General features: G+C 46.7%; 1 protein-coding gene across 1 annotated transcript in view; it reads right to left on the bottom strand.

Annotated features, from left to right (window-relative positions):
• Positions 1–19,423, bottom strand: part of clec16a (C-type lectin domain containing 16A) — a 173,844-nt gene that overhangs the window by 114,774 nt on the left and 39,647 nt on the right. The window contains exon 9 of the mRNA XM_084329463.1: positions 16,962–17,075. Coding sequence (XP_084185589.1) covers positions 16,962–17,075 — 114 coding nt within the window. The remainder of the gene's footprint in view (positions 1–16,961; positions 17,076–19,423) is intronic.

The raw sequence follows: 19,423 nt of genomic DNA, 5'->3' as shown, positions 1-19,423 counted from the left end.
AATGATTCAATGTCCGAGACAACATCACTGGTGGTGTTGTGAAGGATCAGATTAAACCGAATATGTATATTTATTTATATATATATATTTAATTGTATTTGTATATCGTTTGATATCCCCTGTATATTCCTTGTACAATATGCATTGAATATCCCCGTTTCTACTAAACAGCCCATAATAGTTTCATTCTACCATTGGACGAGAACCTGGCGCCAGGTTGCCATACCCCTAGGTCCAAGTTCAATCGTGCCGCCTAACATGTCGAGGCAACCCCCGGTTCCGCGCAGTAATATGTCGGGCGAAATACGAATGGTACTATTTGTTCATAGCGCATATATATATGGCGCCAGTAAAGTAGAACTTTCTTTTAGTCCAGTTCTTTACCCTCCAACAGAGTGACAGACGCAAAAGCCTCCCCATGACGCACGTGCGGTGTAGTAAGGCCTACTTGGCCCAGAATAGGCATAGAGACATCGTGTAGATTAATAGTTGAATGGTCATAGTTTGGCACCATACCGTCGAGTTGGACGTATTCTATTAAGCTAATAATAGTCTATTTTATGTATGGTGCATCGTTCGGTTAGAGTTCTACAGTTAACAGTACCCCCATCGTTCCTGACGTTATCTGGACGCTTAACCAGGCTGGTCAGACCCCTAGTGGTGATTGCATCCGAGGAGCTCCGGGCCAAGAGCGACTGGACCTGTATATTGGATTACTCTACCCAGACGACGGCGAGCCTTCCACGGCTTGGATTATGCTTTGTGTGCTTTGATTATTCCATGGATAAAGGCCAACACTGCTGAGTGTTGGAATTACCCCCCGGAGAGGACTCCAGGTGAGACGGCGCTCTACACGTGAGGTCGCCTCACGTCTCTCCGTTGTGGACCGGCAGATACCGTTCCACAGAGGGTCCAGCTGTATTCGTCTGCGGCCCGAGGTTCTGTGGGCACCGTGTCCAAGACTTTGGATTCTCCCAAGACACCGTCGGCCAGATGGGATACCGCCAGCGGCTTCTCTAACCCCCCCCCTCCTACTGTCTTACAACCAGCGGGACCCCCCCCCCCCCCTTAGTGTATCCAGCTATAATCATTTAAGTACCATCGCTATCGTTTCCTAAATATTCCAGGTTGTATACTTACTCCCTGCGCAACCAGAGATTGGACATTCAATGTTGATTTACCTACGAATACTCATTTGCCATAAAAGTGCATATTCCATATTTCAAATCATAAATGTAATTAAGTGATCGTTGTATACACCCTTTGCTGTATTAAACCTTCGATTTGGTACATTTGTGTTGGTTCGTTTCATCAGGTGGGAAAGTGTTCATCATACTTATATCTTGTACTGGGTGGCCAGAAGTTAAAGTACATGAGGTAGTGGTATTAAATATCATATCTAACAATACAGTCAGGGAATTGTACCCCTCAGTTACAATTGGTCCTTCGAGCCGGAGGGTAACTAGTGTAATATTAATATAGTGTTATTAATATCGAAATGGCCTATGATGAACACTCCACGAAACGATCCTCCTAACCTAGAACGCCCGCGGCGCAGACGACAGACACCTCAGTACTTAGAGGCTTACACTGTCAGTCAACTACCTAGCCTTCGACAAACGGTAAACGCGGTAAAAGTAGAAAGTAAAATTATGTCTGACCTTAACGACCAGGTTTCCCCGACCACAGAGCCCCTAGTAGGTCCTAATGCAACTGACCAAGCTCACGGTGGGGACCAGGAGGGAATTGACATGCCTTTACCCCCCGCCACTACTCAAGAAGTAGTCCCCGAACAGCCCCGGGAGGAAGACAACCCTACAGAGAGAGAACTCTGCACGGAAGAAGAGGAGGAGAGCGCCGAGGAACTAGAGCTCCAGGACTCCCCAACGAGTACCCCCAGGAGCGGCTCACGCAGGAGCGGCTCACCTCCACAACCGCCTTCCCCCAGCGAAGCGGACACTACAACAGGCGTTCCTCGTCAGCCTGACAGCCTCTACCGAACGCGATCGGCTCCAAGCACAGACGCTTAGCGAGCGCGAACGTCTCCAAGCACAGGCGACCAGCGAGCGCGAACACCTCCAAGCACAGCAACGGAGCGAAGAACAGCGCACACATCTGGAGATGAGACGCTTCCAGATGGAAGAGAATATGGCAAGAGACCGGGCCGACGCCCAGCGCGCCGCTGCCGGTGCCCAAAGAGAAGCAGAACGCGCCGCCGCCGACGCCCAGCGCGCCGCTGCCGGTGCCCAAAGAGAAGCAGAGCGCGCCGCCGCCGACGCCCAGCGCGCCGCTGCCGGTGCCCAAAGAGACGCAGAGCGCGACAGACTACAAGCGCAACTAATAGAGCAGCTGATCAAAAGGACAACTCCCTCTCCCTCCGCCAGGGGCTCAAGGAACTCGTCGAGACAACAGTCAAGAGCAGCGTCACCGCAACGAGCAAGCGACCCTGAACTTGACCAACAGACCGAGTCTAGACCCCCCGCAGACCCCCTTCCCATACCGGTCCAAGCGAGACCCAGCTACAAGGAAGGAGCGGCATACACTGCGGAGAAGCTAAATAAACGATTACAGGATCTGGAAGATTTGATAGAGGAAGAAGAGGGAGAAGAGGAGAACCAAGCCCGACGACAGCACAGTACTCCACCGGACCAGGAGGTCCCATACAGTCCAGGCTATACCCCCGCGGCGCTGCGCTACAGACCCCCGACTCTATTCACGGGTGAGCACGACGCACGACCAGCCCCGAGGAACAGTACCTGGACCAGCGGGCCATGGTACCCTGCCAGTACCAGCCCACAGCGAGGCGCAAGAGGGGACTCGCCCAGGAGGTCTCTCCCCCAACGCTCGCCGATGTATCAGCCATCCACGGCGTCATACAATGCCACGCCGTCATTCCCAGACTTCGCCTATGAGAGTCGAGCACAGTACACGGAGCTCCGGATGTGCTTAGAGACAATGATGGTGGATGTCGCTGATGAACGCCACAAGTATGCAATATTACTGAAGCACCTGAAAGTACCGCGAGCGCACAATATAGCGCTAGCCTATGCTACCTCTTCGACTCCATACACAGCGGCCCTTGCAGCGCTGGATCAGAGATATGGACGTATATGGGATTACGTAATCCAGGAGATAAGGCATATTGACCGCCTACCCCCAGCCACAGACAATCGCTCACTAGACGACCTGTCAATCAAAGTGCAGTCCCTGGTGGGGATGCTGGGAGCTCAACGGGAGAAGGGCATGCATGAGCTATACGCCAACTCTAACGTTGAGAGGATTTTGGAGAAGCTGCCACCCGCAAGACAGGAGCGCTTTAGGCGGCAGAGGGACTACCGAGATCCCGACGGCCCCGAGCCATCCCTCCTTGATCTGGCCGACTTCCTGGCGAGAGAGGTCAGCAGCTTACGACTGGACACCTTCGGGCGGAGCACGCCAAGCTCCAGAGAGGGACCCAGGAGAATAAATGATGGAAGAAGATCGGTGACTGTCATGCACCAATCAGAGTCAGTACCGAGCAGTAGGAGTCACAGCACCCCCTCGAGAAAAGAGAAGTGGAAGATAGCGTGTCCCTACTGTGAGAAAGAACACTGGCTGTCACAATGCGACTCATTCACAAAGATGAATGCAGAAGAAGTGAGCCAATGGATAAAGTCCAACCGGCGCTGTTATCGATGTGCGCGGCCCCACATGGCAGCCGAATGCCGCCTAAAGAAAAGGTGCAGCCGGTGCGATGGAGCCCATCTAGATATACTACACGATAGTAACGGAAGACGGCCTATACCTGCACCACGGAGCGGCACCAAGGCAAGTGTCATGTACATTGACCCCGCCAGCAGCAGCGGAGCCCAAGTGCTCTTAAAGGTAGTCCGTGTGACATTGAGCTACCAAGATAAAGTCATGGACACTTACGCCGTCCTTGATGACGGGTCAGAGAAGACCCTTCTGCTCGCCTCCGCTGCGACCCAGCTGGGACTGCGGGGGAGCAAGAACGAAATGACGATTCGGACAATAAGAAGAGATTTAAAGACGATAAAGGGCGAGAATGTCTCCTTCACTATCGCAGCCAACGGGCAGCCAGAGCGACGGTACAAGATCACAAATGCTTTCAGCAGCCAAGAAATAGGACTATCGCAGGACAATAAGAAGAGATTTAAAGACGATAAAGGGCGAGAATGTCTCCTTCACTATCGCAGCCAACGGGCAGGCAGAGCGACGGTACAAGATCACAAATGCTTTCAGCAGCCAAGAAATAGGACTATCGCAGTACACCTACCCTGTCACCAAGTTGATGGATAAATATGTGCACCTGCGCCAATTACCTATCCCGCTCATAGACGGCGCTACCCCGACCCTGTTGATAGGCTCCGACCATGCAGAACTCAGTCCCGATTGACCGGGTCCATACAGGCCCCCGAGGCTGTCCTGCAGCAGTCGAGACCCGCCTAGGATGGACATTACAAGGCCCCCTCGCTAAATCTCTCAACCGAACAGCAGCCACTAGCTGCTTCCACTCCAGAACGACAGAAGAAGACACCACTCTCCTGCAGCATGTCGAGAGGCTATGGACCCTAGAGACAATGCCCTTTAAGAACGAAAGGAAAGACATTCGCTCTAAAGAAGACATTTACGCCATCAACCTACTCGAGCAGGGGACAAAGAGAGTCACAGTCGGCGGAGTGATGAGATACGCAACTCCACTCCTGAGGCGAGAGGGAATGCCCACCTTTCACGCAAAGAAAGACGCCACGGAGCGCTATCTACTGAACACAGAGCGGCGCCTAGCCAAAGACCCCGCTCAAGAGAGTGTGTACCGAGCTGAGATTGAGAAGCTAATCACAGCGGGACACGTAACAAAGATTGACATTAAAGAGGCCGATCAGACGACCGAATCATGGTACGTGCCGCATCACAAGGTCCATCACAACGGCAAGGATCGCATTGTGTTTAACTGCAGCTACCAGATCGGATCCCAAAATCTGAATAAAGAGCTCTTGCCCGGCCCCACACTCGGCCCCTCCCTACTAGGCGTGCTACTGCGCTTCCGCCAGGACAAGGTGGCTATGAGCGGGGATATCAAAGGGATGTTCTTGCAGGTGAGACTAGTAGAGGAGGACAAGCCTCTGCTACGGTTCCTATGGAGAGAGAAGATCGGAGATGAGAACCCATCCATCTACCAGTGGGAAGTACTCCCCTTCGGAACCACATGCAGCCCGTGCTGTGCTACATTTGCACTACAGAAACACGTCACAGAGGACCCAGCAGCAGATGAAGAGGTCCAACACAGTGTGAAGAACAGTTTCTACGTGGACAACTGTTTACAAAGCGTCTCGACTCAAGAAGAAGCCGAGGCTCTCCTAATCAAGTTACGCGCCTCCCTAATCAAAGGCGGCTTTGATCTCAGGCAGTGGGCCAGCAGCGACCCGCAAGTATTGCGCAGCCTCTCCTCCGCAGACAAGGCTGCCAGCAGCGAGACCTGGATGGCGACAATCCCAGGAGAAGCCCAAGAAATGACACTAGGATTAGTCTGGCGCTTCAAAACAGACTCGCTCCACTACAAACACAACCCAGCTGACGTCATCACCCGGGGAATGTCCCTGGATGACCTAACCCGTCGCAACATCTACAGTGACGGACCAGCATTCCTCAAGCTCCCGGAAGGAGATTGGCCTACGCCCACCCCGAGGGAAGCAAGTAACGAGGAGGCTGAGAACAAGAAGCCTATGTTCTGTGGACTGAGCACTGTCGCCTCCACAGACCCCAACATAGATGACTGCATTACCCTAGAGAGTGCGCAACAAAGAACATTCCTGCGGCACCACCCAGAGATTCAGTCCACCACTGACATGTCAGCAGCTGACTACGAAGAAGCAGAACTTCTTCTACTACAACGAGCCCAGAGAGACTCGTTCCCCGATGAGCTAGACTGTCTACAGGGAGGAAACCCCGTCCCATCAGACAGCAGACTGATTCACCTGGCACCAGAGAGTGACGCACATAATCTCATCAGAGTGGGTGGTCGCCTGCGGAGAGCCCCCGATCTACCAGATGACATTAAGCACCCGATCGTCTTGAACAGCCGACACAAGGTCACAGAGCTGATCATAAAGAAATACGATGAGGATGTACACCACGCAGGAGCAGAGAGAGTCTTCGCGGAGATCAGACGTCGTTATTGGATATTGCAAGGGAGAGAAGCAGTACGGCGCTTCCAGCGAACCTGTCTAGACTGCCGTAAGTGGCGCGCGCAGCCCAGCATACCACGGATGGCTGACCTACCCCCCTGTCGCCTCCGAATCGGCGACAAGCCATTCCACTCCACAGGCATGGACTGCTTTGGCCCGTTGTATATAAAGAGAGGAAGAGGCACCGAGAAGCGGTGGGGTATTGTATTCAAATGCATGACCACCAGAGCGATACATATCGAGCTCCTTCCGACCATGAGCACAGACTCATTCCTTATGGCCTTCCGGAGATTCACATCACGGAAAGGAAAACCGTCTACATTGTTGTCTGATCACGGGACCAACTTCAAAGGCGGAGAAAGAGAGCTGAGAGAGAGCTTCCAAGCTATGGGCCCAGAACTTAAGACCCACCTCGCTCCAGCCCAGATTGACTTCCAGTTTAATCCCCCGAACGCACCCCACTTCGGTGGAACCTGGGAACGAGAAGTACGTTCTATAAAGACAGCCCTGTATGCCGTACTCGGAGCCCAGACTGTGGCGGAGGAAGTCCTAATGACAGTCCTCACGGAGATCGAGGGAGTATTGAACTCAAAGCCCCTCGGTTACGTCTCCAGTGATGTAGCAGATGTCGACCCAGTCACCCCCAACACACTCCTAATGGGGCGGCTGGACCCCGCGCTACCCCAGACAATGTACAGGCCTGAAGAAGCGAACGGCCGAAGAATGTGGAGGTACAGCCAAGTACTAGCTGACAAGTTTTGGAGCAGCTTCCTACTTCACTACCTACCGTCTCTACAGACCCGCCAGAAGTGGGTAAAAGAGAGAGACAATTTGACAGAAGGAACAGTCGTCATGATTATCGATCAGTCACTACCCAGAGCTATGTGGCCGGCTGGCCGCGTAAGCAAAGTGATCACCGGTGCCGATGGCAAGGTCCGAGCAGCTGAAGTACTCGTCCAAGGGCGCACCTACACACGTCCCGTGGCGAGGCTCATAGAACTGCCCCGACTCCCAGATACTATCGATGATGACCATGACCCTATGACTTTGTGAGTTGACTGACCCTTACAGCGGACCTTGAGTGGTAGACAGTGCGGTTAATCTGTCTCTGCTTAGCTAATTAGGTGGGACTAATTAGGGGGCGGCTGTTGTGAAGGATCAGATTAAACCGAATATGTATATTTATTTATATATATATATTTAATTGTATTTGTATATGGTTTGATATCCCCTGTATATTCCTTGTACAATATGCATTGAATATCCCCGTTTCTACTAAACAGCCCATAATAGTTTCATTCTACCATTGGACGAGAACCTGGCGCCAGGTTGCCATACCCCTAGGTCCAAGTTCAATCGTGCCGCCTAACATGTCGAGGCAACCCCCGGTTCCGCGCAGTAATATGTCGGGCGAAATACGAATGGTACTATTTGTTCATAGCGCATATATATATGGCGCCAGTAAAGTAGAACTTTCTTTTAGTCCAGTTCTTTACCCTCCAACAGAGTGACAGACGCAAAAGCCTCCCCACGACGCACGTGCGGTGTAGTAAGGCCTACTTGGCCCAGAATAGGCATAGAGACATCGTGTAGATTAATAGTTGAATGGTCATAGTTTGGCACCATACCGTCGAGTTGGACGTATTCTATTAAGCTAATAATAGTCTATTTTATGTATGGTGCATCGTTCGGTTAGAGTTCTACAGTTATCAGTACCCCCATCGTTCCTGACGTTATCTGGACGCTTAACCAGGCTGGTCAGACCCCTAGTGGTGATTGCATCCGAGGAGCTCCGGGCCAAGAGCGACTGGACCTGTATATTGGATTACTCTACCCAGATGACGGCGAGCCTTCCACGGCTTGGATTATGCTTTGTGTGCTTTGATTATTCCATGGATAAAGGCCAACACTGCTGAGTGTTGGAATTACCCCCCGGAGAGGACTCCAGGTGAGACGGCGCTCTACACGTGAGGTCGCCTCACGTCTCTCCGTTGTGGACCGGCAGATACCGTTCCACAGAGGGTCCAGCTGTATTCGTCTGCGGCCCGAGGTTCTGTGGGCACCGTGTCCAAGACTTTGGATTCTCCCAAGACACCGTCGGCCAGATGGGATACCGCCAGCGGCTTCTCTAACCCCCCCCTCCTACTGTCTTACAACCAGCGGGACCCCCCCCCCCCCCTTAGTGTATCCAGCTATAATCATTTAAGTACCATCGCTATCGTTTCCTAAATATTCCAGGTTGTATACTTACTCCCTGCGCAACCAGAGATTGGACATTCAATGTTGATTTACCTACGAATACTCATTTGCCATAAAAGTGCATATTCCATATTTCAAATCATAAATGTAATTAAGTGATCGTTGTATACACCCTTTGCTGTATTAAACCTTCGATTTGGTACATTTGTGTTGGTTCGTTTCATCAGGTGGGAAAGTGTTCATCATACTTATATCTTGTACTGGGTGGCCAGAAGTTAAAGTACATGAGGTAGTGGTATTAAATATCATATCTAACAATACAGTCAGGGAATTGTACCCCTCAGTTACAGGTGGCCATATTCAAAGTAATTCACTTGCAATAACTAACTAAATTCATGTAAAACCGTTGAGTTTTTGGATGTGTGGGAGACTTTTTGGTGAAGTGCCCCTTTAGGTGTCAACAATGTTCAGTGCCCCCAAAATACAAAAACAATGAAATGCCCCTGTGACAGCCTGTCAATTCTGATTGACAAGCTAAAAGCAATTGGTTTTGATAGTCTATCAGTGAGCTGGATGCAATCCTACCTTGAGGGGAGGGAACAGATGGTGGAGGTAAACGGTACCCTATCCCCCCCCCTCACAGTGAGCTGTGGTGTTCCACAAGGAAGCATACTAGGACCGCTACTGTTCCTAATTTATGCAAATGACATGTCGTCAGCTTGTGACTGCAACTTGTTCCTGTTTGCGGACGACTCAGCCCTGCTGGTCTCTGACAAGAACAAGTTACAGGTTGAAAAAACCCTCAGCTCGGAACTAGGCAGAATCTGCATATGGCTCGCTGATAACAAACTATCATTACACATGGGCAAAACAGAGTCCATTCTCTTCGGTTCAAATAACAAACTCAGCAAGACCGACGGCTTCTCAGTTACAGTGGGTGACAATATTGTCACAAGGAAAGATGAAATTACCTACCTGGGGTCCATCCTAGAGGCTAATCTCTCCTGTGACAAAATGGCATCCAATGTAATAAAAAAAGTCAACCAACGAACTCGATTCTTGTACCGGATCTCCTCTCTGGTAAACAAGAACACCCTGAAGACTCTGGCAGGAGCACTCATTCAGGGGTACTACGACTATGCTTGCACCTCATGGTACCAAAGCACCTCAAAGGCGCTAAAAACAAAATTACAAACATCTCAAAACAAACTGGTCAGACTACTGCTTGACCTTACTCCTAGAACCCACCTCACCCCTGCCCACTTCGACAACCTAGGATGGCTTAGAGTAGACGACAGAGTACAACAACTTGCAATGGGCCTGGTCTACAAGATACACTACACGACCAAGGTACCCATGTACATGTCAAAATACTTCCCAAAGGTCAGTGAATACCACGATCACAACACCAGAGGGAGCTCCACAAATCATGTCAAACCCAGATTCGGCTCAAATAAGGGACTAAACACGTTTCGCAATTATGCCACATCAATGTGGAACGCCCTACCCAAAGCTGTAAAGGAATGTGGATCACTACCCACTTTCAAAACCTCTCTCAAGGGACACCTACGGGAGACTGCAATTCAACACTGGCCCCTGTAAATATCCTAACCCAATCATTCCAACCCCCTCCAATGTACAGTCATTTACCTAGTATGGTTTTGTCAATAGTTCAATGTACAATTGTGTTTGTTTGTACAGTGTCTCCTCCCCCCCCCCCCTCAATGTACAGTGTTACTTGTTTATACAGTATGCCCCCCGCCCCCCCCCCCCCCCCCCAACCACCTCCAATGTAAATTACCCAGTATGGTTGTCAATATCCCAATGTACCCAACCCCCCCCACCCAACCTCCAATGTACAGTTTCTACGTCAAATGTATATACTCCCTTTTCTTGACTCCTTCTGTATCACAAACAGTACTGTATTTGCAAATCTGGTATGTCATAAATGTATAGATGTAGCAGTACTGACTATCTGTATGTCATGTATGTCATATATGTCTATATGAATTGAAAATGGGGGACCCTGATGGAAACAAGACAAACGTCTTTCTCAGGTCTGCATCCCCTTAACAATTGTATGTATTGAGCCGTACTGTATTGTACCCATTCTGCAATCTGTTAAATAAAGTTTTCATTCATTCATTCATTCAGCCCATTGTGGAGCACAAGAGTGTAGGGCTGTACCGAATGTAATTTTTTAACATTCAAAGCTTCTATTGAAGTATTCGAAGGAAGCTTTGAATGTCTGTCGTCATATTGTATGACGTAATATATTTATTTTTATTTAAATAACTTTTTTTAAGACTTAAGTCGTTTCTGGGCCCGACCGTTGAGTGCCAAAAACGACTTAAGTCCTTTCTGGGTCGTTTTTCCCTTTTTCCGATATTTTTATTCATTATCCATCCAGGGAGCCTGTTGTTACCATAGGGAATGAGTCTGAGGTCGCCAAAGTGCAATACCGGCCGGATCCAGCTAGACAGTGGTATCGAGCACCCTTTGAAACCTTGTATCTTGGCCTGTGCGTCGATCTAATATTTCCGGGTAGTTTATTATTATTATTTGCTTAAGCTGAGCGGTTATAACGGTCGGATTGAGAAGAATCAAATGCTCCCGATGCATGATGTGTAATGGATTATGTTGGCGACACGATGGACATCAATACATGGAATCGCGATCAGATAATTGGAATATCTTTTTGGGGTACATCCTAGTCAAGGTAAGGGCTATATGGTATCAATCTTGCGTTGATCCAAGCATGTCTTCACCTCGATCTGAACGTGTGTGTGTAACGTTAGTCCACAACGTATACCGCCCGCCCCCTTTCATGCATTCATGATGAAACATAATACCTATGATATAGATTTGATTTGAGAATAATAGCGGGTCCAGGCAACAAACGGCAATGGTTATAGTATAATACACGTATAAGGCTATTCCTCAGCATTTCAGGAATTACCCCAGACCGATCTAAAAACACTTATATTCACCACGGTATAACGTGCAAATGTATGCATGGAAATTCTTTCTCTTTTTTGCATCTTGACCGGAAGAAAGTCATTGTCAAATGACCATAGTATTGTATCCATAGCTATAATATAGAATATAGTTATAGCTCTACAAACAAGGTGACGGACTCCTATCTTTTAAAGCGTGGCACTTAAAGTGTTAATGAATATAACTCATCAGTTTCGTCAACATAAATAATCCAATAAGGGCACGGTTGGTACGAAAGTGATGGTGACGTCTTGATGGAGCGCCGAGCACCAAGCGGATGCAGATAGGCTACATCATTTATGATAAATGTTTTATTTAAATTTTTATGATGAGTCATATACTATAATAGTATAATACTATAATATTAGTGTAGCCTAATCTTTATCTGCAACTGTGAAGAAAAACCCCATTGCTTTAAACAGAATGAATAGACAGATAAAAAAATAAAATATATATATTCGAATGTTGATTTAGAATTAGAATGTCAACATTATGAACGAAGCTTCGAACTATTCGGTACAGCCCTACAAGAGTGTTGTTACACTCGAGATATAAAACAAAACAAAAGGATCCCAACCACACAGGGAGGAAAGGCGTCATTGAAGGTAAACCACACAGTCTAGTTAACCACAAGCACCAGAAGTCAACTGGCATTCACTGAATAGACATGCTGCTTCTTACAACAGGCACGCACACACACCACAACCACCAGAGTTCTCAGAAATGGCAACTACCACAGTACACCCACCTGGGCATGAAAACAGATGGTCAGAGAGAGACATGTTGAGAAAGAGAGATAGAGAGATAGAGAGAGATGGAAAGAGAGAGCGGTTGGGGAAGAAAATAAGAGGAGAAAGAATGGGAAAGAGAAGATGGAGAGGTTGATAGAGAGAAACATCAAGTGAAAAGGAGAGAATAAAAGGAGAGAAGGGAGAAGAAGAAAGATGAAATTAGATGAAAAATAAAGGAACAGAAAGAAGAGAGGTGGAGAGAGCAGGAGACAGAAAGAGAGAAGAGCGAGCGAGTGAAATGGAAGAAGATACCAAGAGAAACGCAGAGGGAAGAGAAAGAAGAAATAGACAGAAAGATAAATCAAATACCCAAGTAGGATGACACTCTTTCAACAGAGTCCCTTCCTAAGATCTGAATTGCCAACATTAGCGGAGATCTGGGAGCAAGCCCTGGAAAATATCATAAATTTGGTTTTCTTTGCATTAAAACGTGCTGTAAGTGGTATTATTTTTGTATAAATAAGTGTTAAATAGAGTGTTTGGTCAGTAACATGGGTCTCCCAGTCGCTCCGCTCTGCAGTAAACAGAAAATACATTTTCTGGTATCCCTTCCCACTTTATCCAATCCAATATAATTTGTTCAAGCACCCAATTGTCCAATTACTTTTGGTCCCTTAACACTTTGAGTGCCAACGACAAGAATTCTCGTTATTTCATGCCAACCGTTCAGTGCCAACGACGAGAAATCTCGTTATTAATAGTTTTTTTTTGTTATTAGCGATTTCCATTCATTTTTCATCAATCTAGCCTCACGTTACCACTGGGACTCTCTCTGAGCTCGAACAGGGAAAATACCGCCCCCTATCGTCTCCCGGATGATAATGCACACATTGGATTGGACTGGATTGCAGTCTTTGTGGTCCCTCAGAACAGCGTGGAATATGTGTTTCGAGCACCCAGCGTTGGATCAATAAACGCGATCGATATTTGGAATGGCGATCAGGAATTGGAATAATCTTTTTGGCGAACATCTGATCTGAGGTAAGGAATCTATTTTACCAGTCTTGGGGTAATCAGAGCTTTTTTCACAGATATATCAACGTGGGCCCTATATGTGTATGTGTGTGTGTGTGTGTGCTGATCAGGAAATAAGATAATTGATTTTTCAGCCCGCTTCTCTAGCGTGCATAAGTACCGTAATTTTCGGACTATAAGCCGCGCCTTTTTTACCAATTTTTCGACCCTGCGGCTTATATAACGGTGCGGCTTATATGTGACTCGACGTGACCAAACCCGAAAATGTAAAAATCTAAATATTGCTTTTTTGACTGCATTGAAATGTTATTTATCTGTTCCCTTATTTGCTAAACTTAATACAACTTGTAAATGAGTTAATTCTTGTTATTTGTCCGACAGTATTGTGTCCCAATGCTGGTGGGAAGACTGTAATTAAACATTAAAACACCTGCGGCTTATATATGTACACATCATTCAATTTATCTGCTGCGGCTTATATTCAGGTGCGGCTTATAGTGCGAAAATTACGGTACACATATACTATCGATAATCTAGCGTTTATTTGAAAACGATTCATAAATAGGCAGAATTTTTTTTTGTGTATTCCAGTAAAGAGCGATTCCTGCAGAATCACTAATTTTTTCTGGAAATTTCCAAAAACGAGCGTTTTTCAAAATGGTATAAAACGGAAATGTACCGATGAAAAAACTATTCGTTTCGACAATGTTGACTGCAAGCAAGTCATTGATAAGCGACGGGCGTATTAGACACATAGCCATAATTTAAGATATAGTTTATGCGTTAGGAAATGTGCTCGCACTCATTGTATTGTGCGCCCCCTGCTGGCACTCAAAGTGTTAAAAAGGGGGAGGCACATTTAAAAAATGTTTTAATTCCTACACCGTTCACCTGATTTGGATGTAAATTAAAGATGAAAGTCTGCACTTAAAGCAGATCTTGATCATTTAATTTCAAATCCATTGTGGTGGTGTACAGAGGCAAAATTATGAACATTGTCAATGTCCAAATAAATATGGCTTTAGAAGTGAGCGGAATCCAGGGAATGATCTTTGAGTAATGGAAAATGTAGCTTACCAATGTACCTGTTGTACAATGTGTCTGTTGTTGTGATGCATTTAGGTCCATCGTTTGGTTTTAATGCTTAATAAAACAAGGGATGTTTTAATGAACCTTTATAAAAGTAAAGTTGGACACTACATTTAGCAGGTCAATATGACCATCTGTTGTTGCCTACTGGGCTTTGCCATGTTATGATTGCAGCATTTTATGCTCAATGCAGTACCTAATGAACATAATTAATGAACATAAATTTGAATAGAGCAAGCATTATCTGTCATCTATCTATACAAAATGTCGAATCTTCCTGAAATCAACGCTAGATTGAATGAAAATAATAAAAACAGAATATAAACATAAAACTATATTATCACTAGGGCTGACCTTCGAAGCTTTTTTTGGCAATCGAAGCTTCGGGGCCGAGGTTCGATTTTAATTCGAAGTTTAAAAAAAAAAGAAAAATAAATCAATTTTTTTTTATCTTATGTTGGGGGACTTGTACAGCACTTTGGTAAACTTTGTTGTTTTTAAATGTGCTCTATAAATAAAGTGGATTGGATTAATTAATTAAGTAGCCCCTTTCGTGACTGTGACGCAGCCAACAAGGTTTCACTCGGCTGCCCTGCCTGGGTGCAGTGGGGCTGCTCTCACAGCCAACGACATGACATTACATAATTATGTTGCAACCTTCGTCTATCAAGCAAACAATTATATAAATATTTATATGTAGTTGATAGAGACAAAGGCAGAATGCGACTTAATTAAGCACGTTTTATTAAGACATATTTTTATATGGGTCGGGACACTTAAAAAAATCAGCACAATGAACACAGATCTGTCCGACATAGTCGTAAATAACAAACGGCATTGCTTCGCTTCTTCGTCGACATGTCTGCTGCACATGTCCTTGTTGTTTTCAACAGATAATCTCCACATGCTTGTTGTAGAAAGGTGGAGTCGAGGCGCCGCTTACTTTCGTTTCATTGGAATGGAGGCGGGAAGGCGCCGCTTACTTTCGTTTCATTGGAATGGAGGCGCAAGATTTGAGGCACATTTTTTTTTTTTTTTTTTACAACTTCTATTTTTTTTTTTATGTTCGAAGCTTGTGCCATCGAACGAAGCTTCGAAGCTTCGAAGTATTTAAGACAGCCCTAATTATCACAGACATTACAAAAGCCATTTCACAAAAAGCCATTCCTTCCCCCACCTCAGGACCCCTCAGGACCAACACCCCGACCCCGCCTCGCTGCTAGATGATGGCCTTTACTTTCTCGGCCGCTGAGGCCCATAGTTCAATGTTGGACTGCCCAACTCCAATCACCGAGCAGTGGAGATCTCCATATAAATGACATCCAAAAGTTTCTCAGGTTGTTTCCACCTCATGGCATATCAATTTCTTGCCTGCTGTAACGCCCGCCAGAATGATTATTTTTTGCTGTATAGAGGTCGGCAGTAGTGATATATCATTTAGGAGTAGTGTTGCTGCTGCAAGTGGAATTCTCAGGTTACATATGTTTGAAAGTTTAGTTGTTATAGATTTCCAAAAGCGAGCCACCGGTGGGCATTCCCAAAACATGTGCATAATAAGTGCCAGTGGTTCCCAGAGTGCACAAAGTGCACCGAGAGTCGGCCACCAACCCCATAGCGCATAGTTTCCTAGGTGTGAGATACGTCCTATGAATATAATTAAAACGTATTTGCTGGTGATTAGGGTTACGGGAAGCCAATGTAACATTAGCCCAAATATCATCCCACTAAAACTCAGGGTCTAATTCTGGGATGTCCTCTCGCCAGACTATATCGAATGATTTTTTTTATTTATTTGTATATGTGGATTTGGGTTAACTATGGACAATCTATGGAAAGAGAGCAACAGAGAGAGAGAGAGAGAGAGAGAGAGAGAGAGAGAGAGAGAGAGAGAGAGAGAGACAGATTTTCAATCGAAAGCCTTATGTATAACATTTACATAATAGTCATGCCTTCATGTGGGTGAAACAGAGAAAAACATGACCCTGTGTGTGTGTGTGTGTGTGTGTGTGTGTGTGTGTGTGTGTGTGTGTGTGTGTGTGTGTGTATGTGTGTATCATTGCTTGCATAAGTAGAAGTCCTTTATCTGACTATGTGGCAGCCCAGCCAGAGGACAAAGAAGAAGTAGAAACAGAAGTAATGAACTAGCCAGCATTGCTGCCATGATCTGAAGGCGAGGTGGCTAAATTAGCAGGATTGAAGACACAAGCAGTACATTCAACAAAGCAGTCGATGGAAGTTTCTTGTACCCTGGACTGCAACTAATGCTAAAGTAGCTTCGCTATCAGATTATCACCACGGAGATAAGATGCTATGTCCAAAACTAAACCCAGATTATCACCACAGAGATAAGATGCTATGTCCAAAGCTAAACCCAGATTATCACCACGGAGATGCCATCTCCGAAGCTAACCCCAAATTGGCGGCTCAAGAGGCATGAGCACAAGTAAATTTGTTCACGGATGGTTAGTTGGTGGGTGGTCTGAGCGATTAACCGGATATTCGGTGTGTGCCCACACTCACAAAGACTAGAATAAATGACGGGTAAAAAAGAAAAGAATCTCACCACAATGGCAGCAAACCTAGCATGCATGTCTTTTGATGTGGGAGGAAACCAGAGTATCCAGTGGGAAACCCACGCAAACACGGGAAGAACACACAAACTCCTTGCTGTGAGGTGCTAACCACTGCACCACCGTGTGCGTGTGTGTGTGTGTATGTGTCTCACCGTGGTCTTGTGTGTTGACTGTTCAGTCTGGGTTGTGAAGACGGACAGGTCTCCGTTCAGGATCACGTCAGCTAGAGCGTTGACCAGTGGCCGGTAGTGGAGGATAAGAAACACCTGCAACACACAGAATGTCTTTTCAGAAATGTCAATGTCTGCTTAAAGAGTTTGTGTAGAATGTATTGAAGAGAGGACCTGAAGTCATGGTGCGCAGACCTATGTACTAGAGATGCACTGATTGACTGATAACACTTTTTCCATGCCGATACCTTCTGAGTACTAAACTTTCAGTATCGGCCGATACCAAGTACTGATGTGATCCACACTGTAGTCTTGGGTAAATTCTCTGATACCAATACCCTATTTTAGCCTGGTATCAGAGCGATATCCAATAACAGCATTAGTATCGGAGCGATATCCAATAACAGGGTTGGCATCAAAGCGATATCCAATAACAGCATTAGTATCAGAGCGATATCCAAATACAATAACATCATTAGTATCAGAGCGATATCTAATAACAGCATTGGCATCAGAGAAATATCCAATAACAGCATTGGTATCAGAGCAATATCCAATAACAGCATTGGTATCAGAGCAATATCCAATAACAGCATTGGTATCAGAGCGATATCCAATAACAGCATTGGTATCAGTGCATCCCTACTACATACATACACCCAAAATATGACTGACAGGAAACAGTTTTTAGTTGCCTTCTCCATAATGTTTAGATGACAAGCACCTCATAGATCAGCAACCAATCAATCAACCAATCACTCACTCAACCAATATCTGTCTCAGTCAGTCAGTCAGTCACTAGACACTCTGCCCCTAGTGGTGTCTCACAAGCATGACACTTGGTGTAACATTGAATGTCTTGATGAATGCTGTGCGTATCCTTGTTTCAGTGAGTGTGGATGTTTTGATGGAGGGGACTGGTCATCTCTATGTTAGATGGGCTAATAAAAGCACCAGCAAACAAAGTGAGTGAGTGAGTGAGTGAGTGAGTGAGTGAGTGAGTGAGTGAGTGAGTGAGTGAGTGAGTGAGTGAGTGAGTGAGTGAGTGAGTGAGTGAGTGAGTGAGTGAGTGAGTGAGTGAGTGAGTGAGTGAGTGAGTGAGTGAGTGAGTGAGTGAGTGAGTGAGTGAGTGAGTGAGTGAGTGAGTGAGTGAGTGAGTGAGTGAGTGAGTGAGTGAGTGAGTGAGTGAGTGAGTGAGTGAGTGAGTGAGTGAGTGAGTGAGTGAGTGAGTGAGTGAGTGAGTGAGTGAGTGAGTGAGTGAGTGAGTGAGTGAGTGAGTGAGTGAGTGAGTGAGTGAGTGAGTGAGTGAGTGAGTGAGTGAGTGAGTGAGTGAGTGAGTGAGTGAGTGAGTGAGTGAGTGAGTGAGTGAGTGAGTGAGTGAGTGAGTGAGTGAGTGAGTGAGTGAGTGAGTGAGTGAGTGAGTGAGTGAGTGAGTGAGTGAGTGAGTGAGTGAGTGAGTGAGTGAGTGAGTGAGTGAGTGAGTGAGTGAGTGAGTGAGTGAGTGAGTGAGTGAGTGAGTGAGTGAGTGAGTGAGTGAGTGAGTGAGTGAGTGAGTGAGTGAGTGAGTGAGTGAGTGAGTGAGTGAGTGAGTGAGTGAGTGAGTGAGTGAGTGAGTGAGTGAGTGAGTGAGTGAGTGAGTGAGTGAGTGAGTGAGTGAGTGAGTGAGTGAGTGAGTGAGTGAGTGAGTGAGTGAGTGAGTGAGTGAGTGAGTGAGTGAGTGAGTGAGTGAGTGAGTGAGTGAGTGAGTGAGTGAGTGAGTGAGTGAGTGAGTGAGTGAGTGAGTGAGTGAGTGAGTGAGTGAGTGAGTGCGTGCGTGTGTGTGAGAAGCAAGCCAAGTGCGCCGTACTCCATGAGCGCCGCAGTGGAGGCAACCGCTGGTATAAGGCAAAGAACGACAAACCCCCCTCCTTTCTTGTAATAGGCCAACCCATCAAGGTGTATTCCCGTAATGAGACCTACCCATACCTTGGCCACAGGTTTAACATCGCTGGAGAGTGGGGGGAGCAGGTTGAGGAGCTCACTACAGAGTTTCTCCATCGTCTCCATCTGATTGACTTGACCCGTCCTCATGAAGTTTCAGGCTGTGAGAGAGGTGGCTCTGGCTAAAATTCAACATATCTTTGCCAATGTACACATCCCTCTCAAGGCACTGAGAGAAATGACAAACTGTTCAGCTGGTCAGAAAGTGGGTGGGCCGGCGGTCAGGTGGCGTAACGGAGATTGCGTTCGTCACCAAACCCCGGAGCGGCTAGATTCGCCTGTTCGAATCCAGCTCACAGCTCCGGGGTTGTCACCAGCTTGGCTGGCCGTTCACACTAGTACAATTGGCAGTATTAGAGGGTGGGAGAAGCTGGCGGGGTGGGTCCGGGTCGTTGTAAACAGCGACTCCTACAGTTCGGTCGGGGCGCCTGCTAAGCGCGGATAGGACTTGAGTGGGATAGTGT

This window comes from Notolepis coatsorum, assembly GCF_963971535.1.
Source record: "Notolepis coatsorum genome assembly, chromosome: 14".
Taxonomy (NCBI): domain Eukaryota; kingdom Metazoa; phylum Chordata; class Actinopteri; order Aulopiformes; family Paralepididae; genus Notolepis; species Notolepis coatsorum.
The sequence above is the reverse complement of the archived record's forward strand: the minus strand, read 5'-3'. Positions and strand labels throughout refer to the sequence as shown.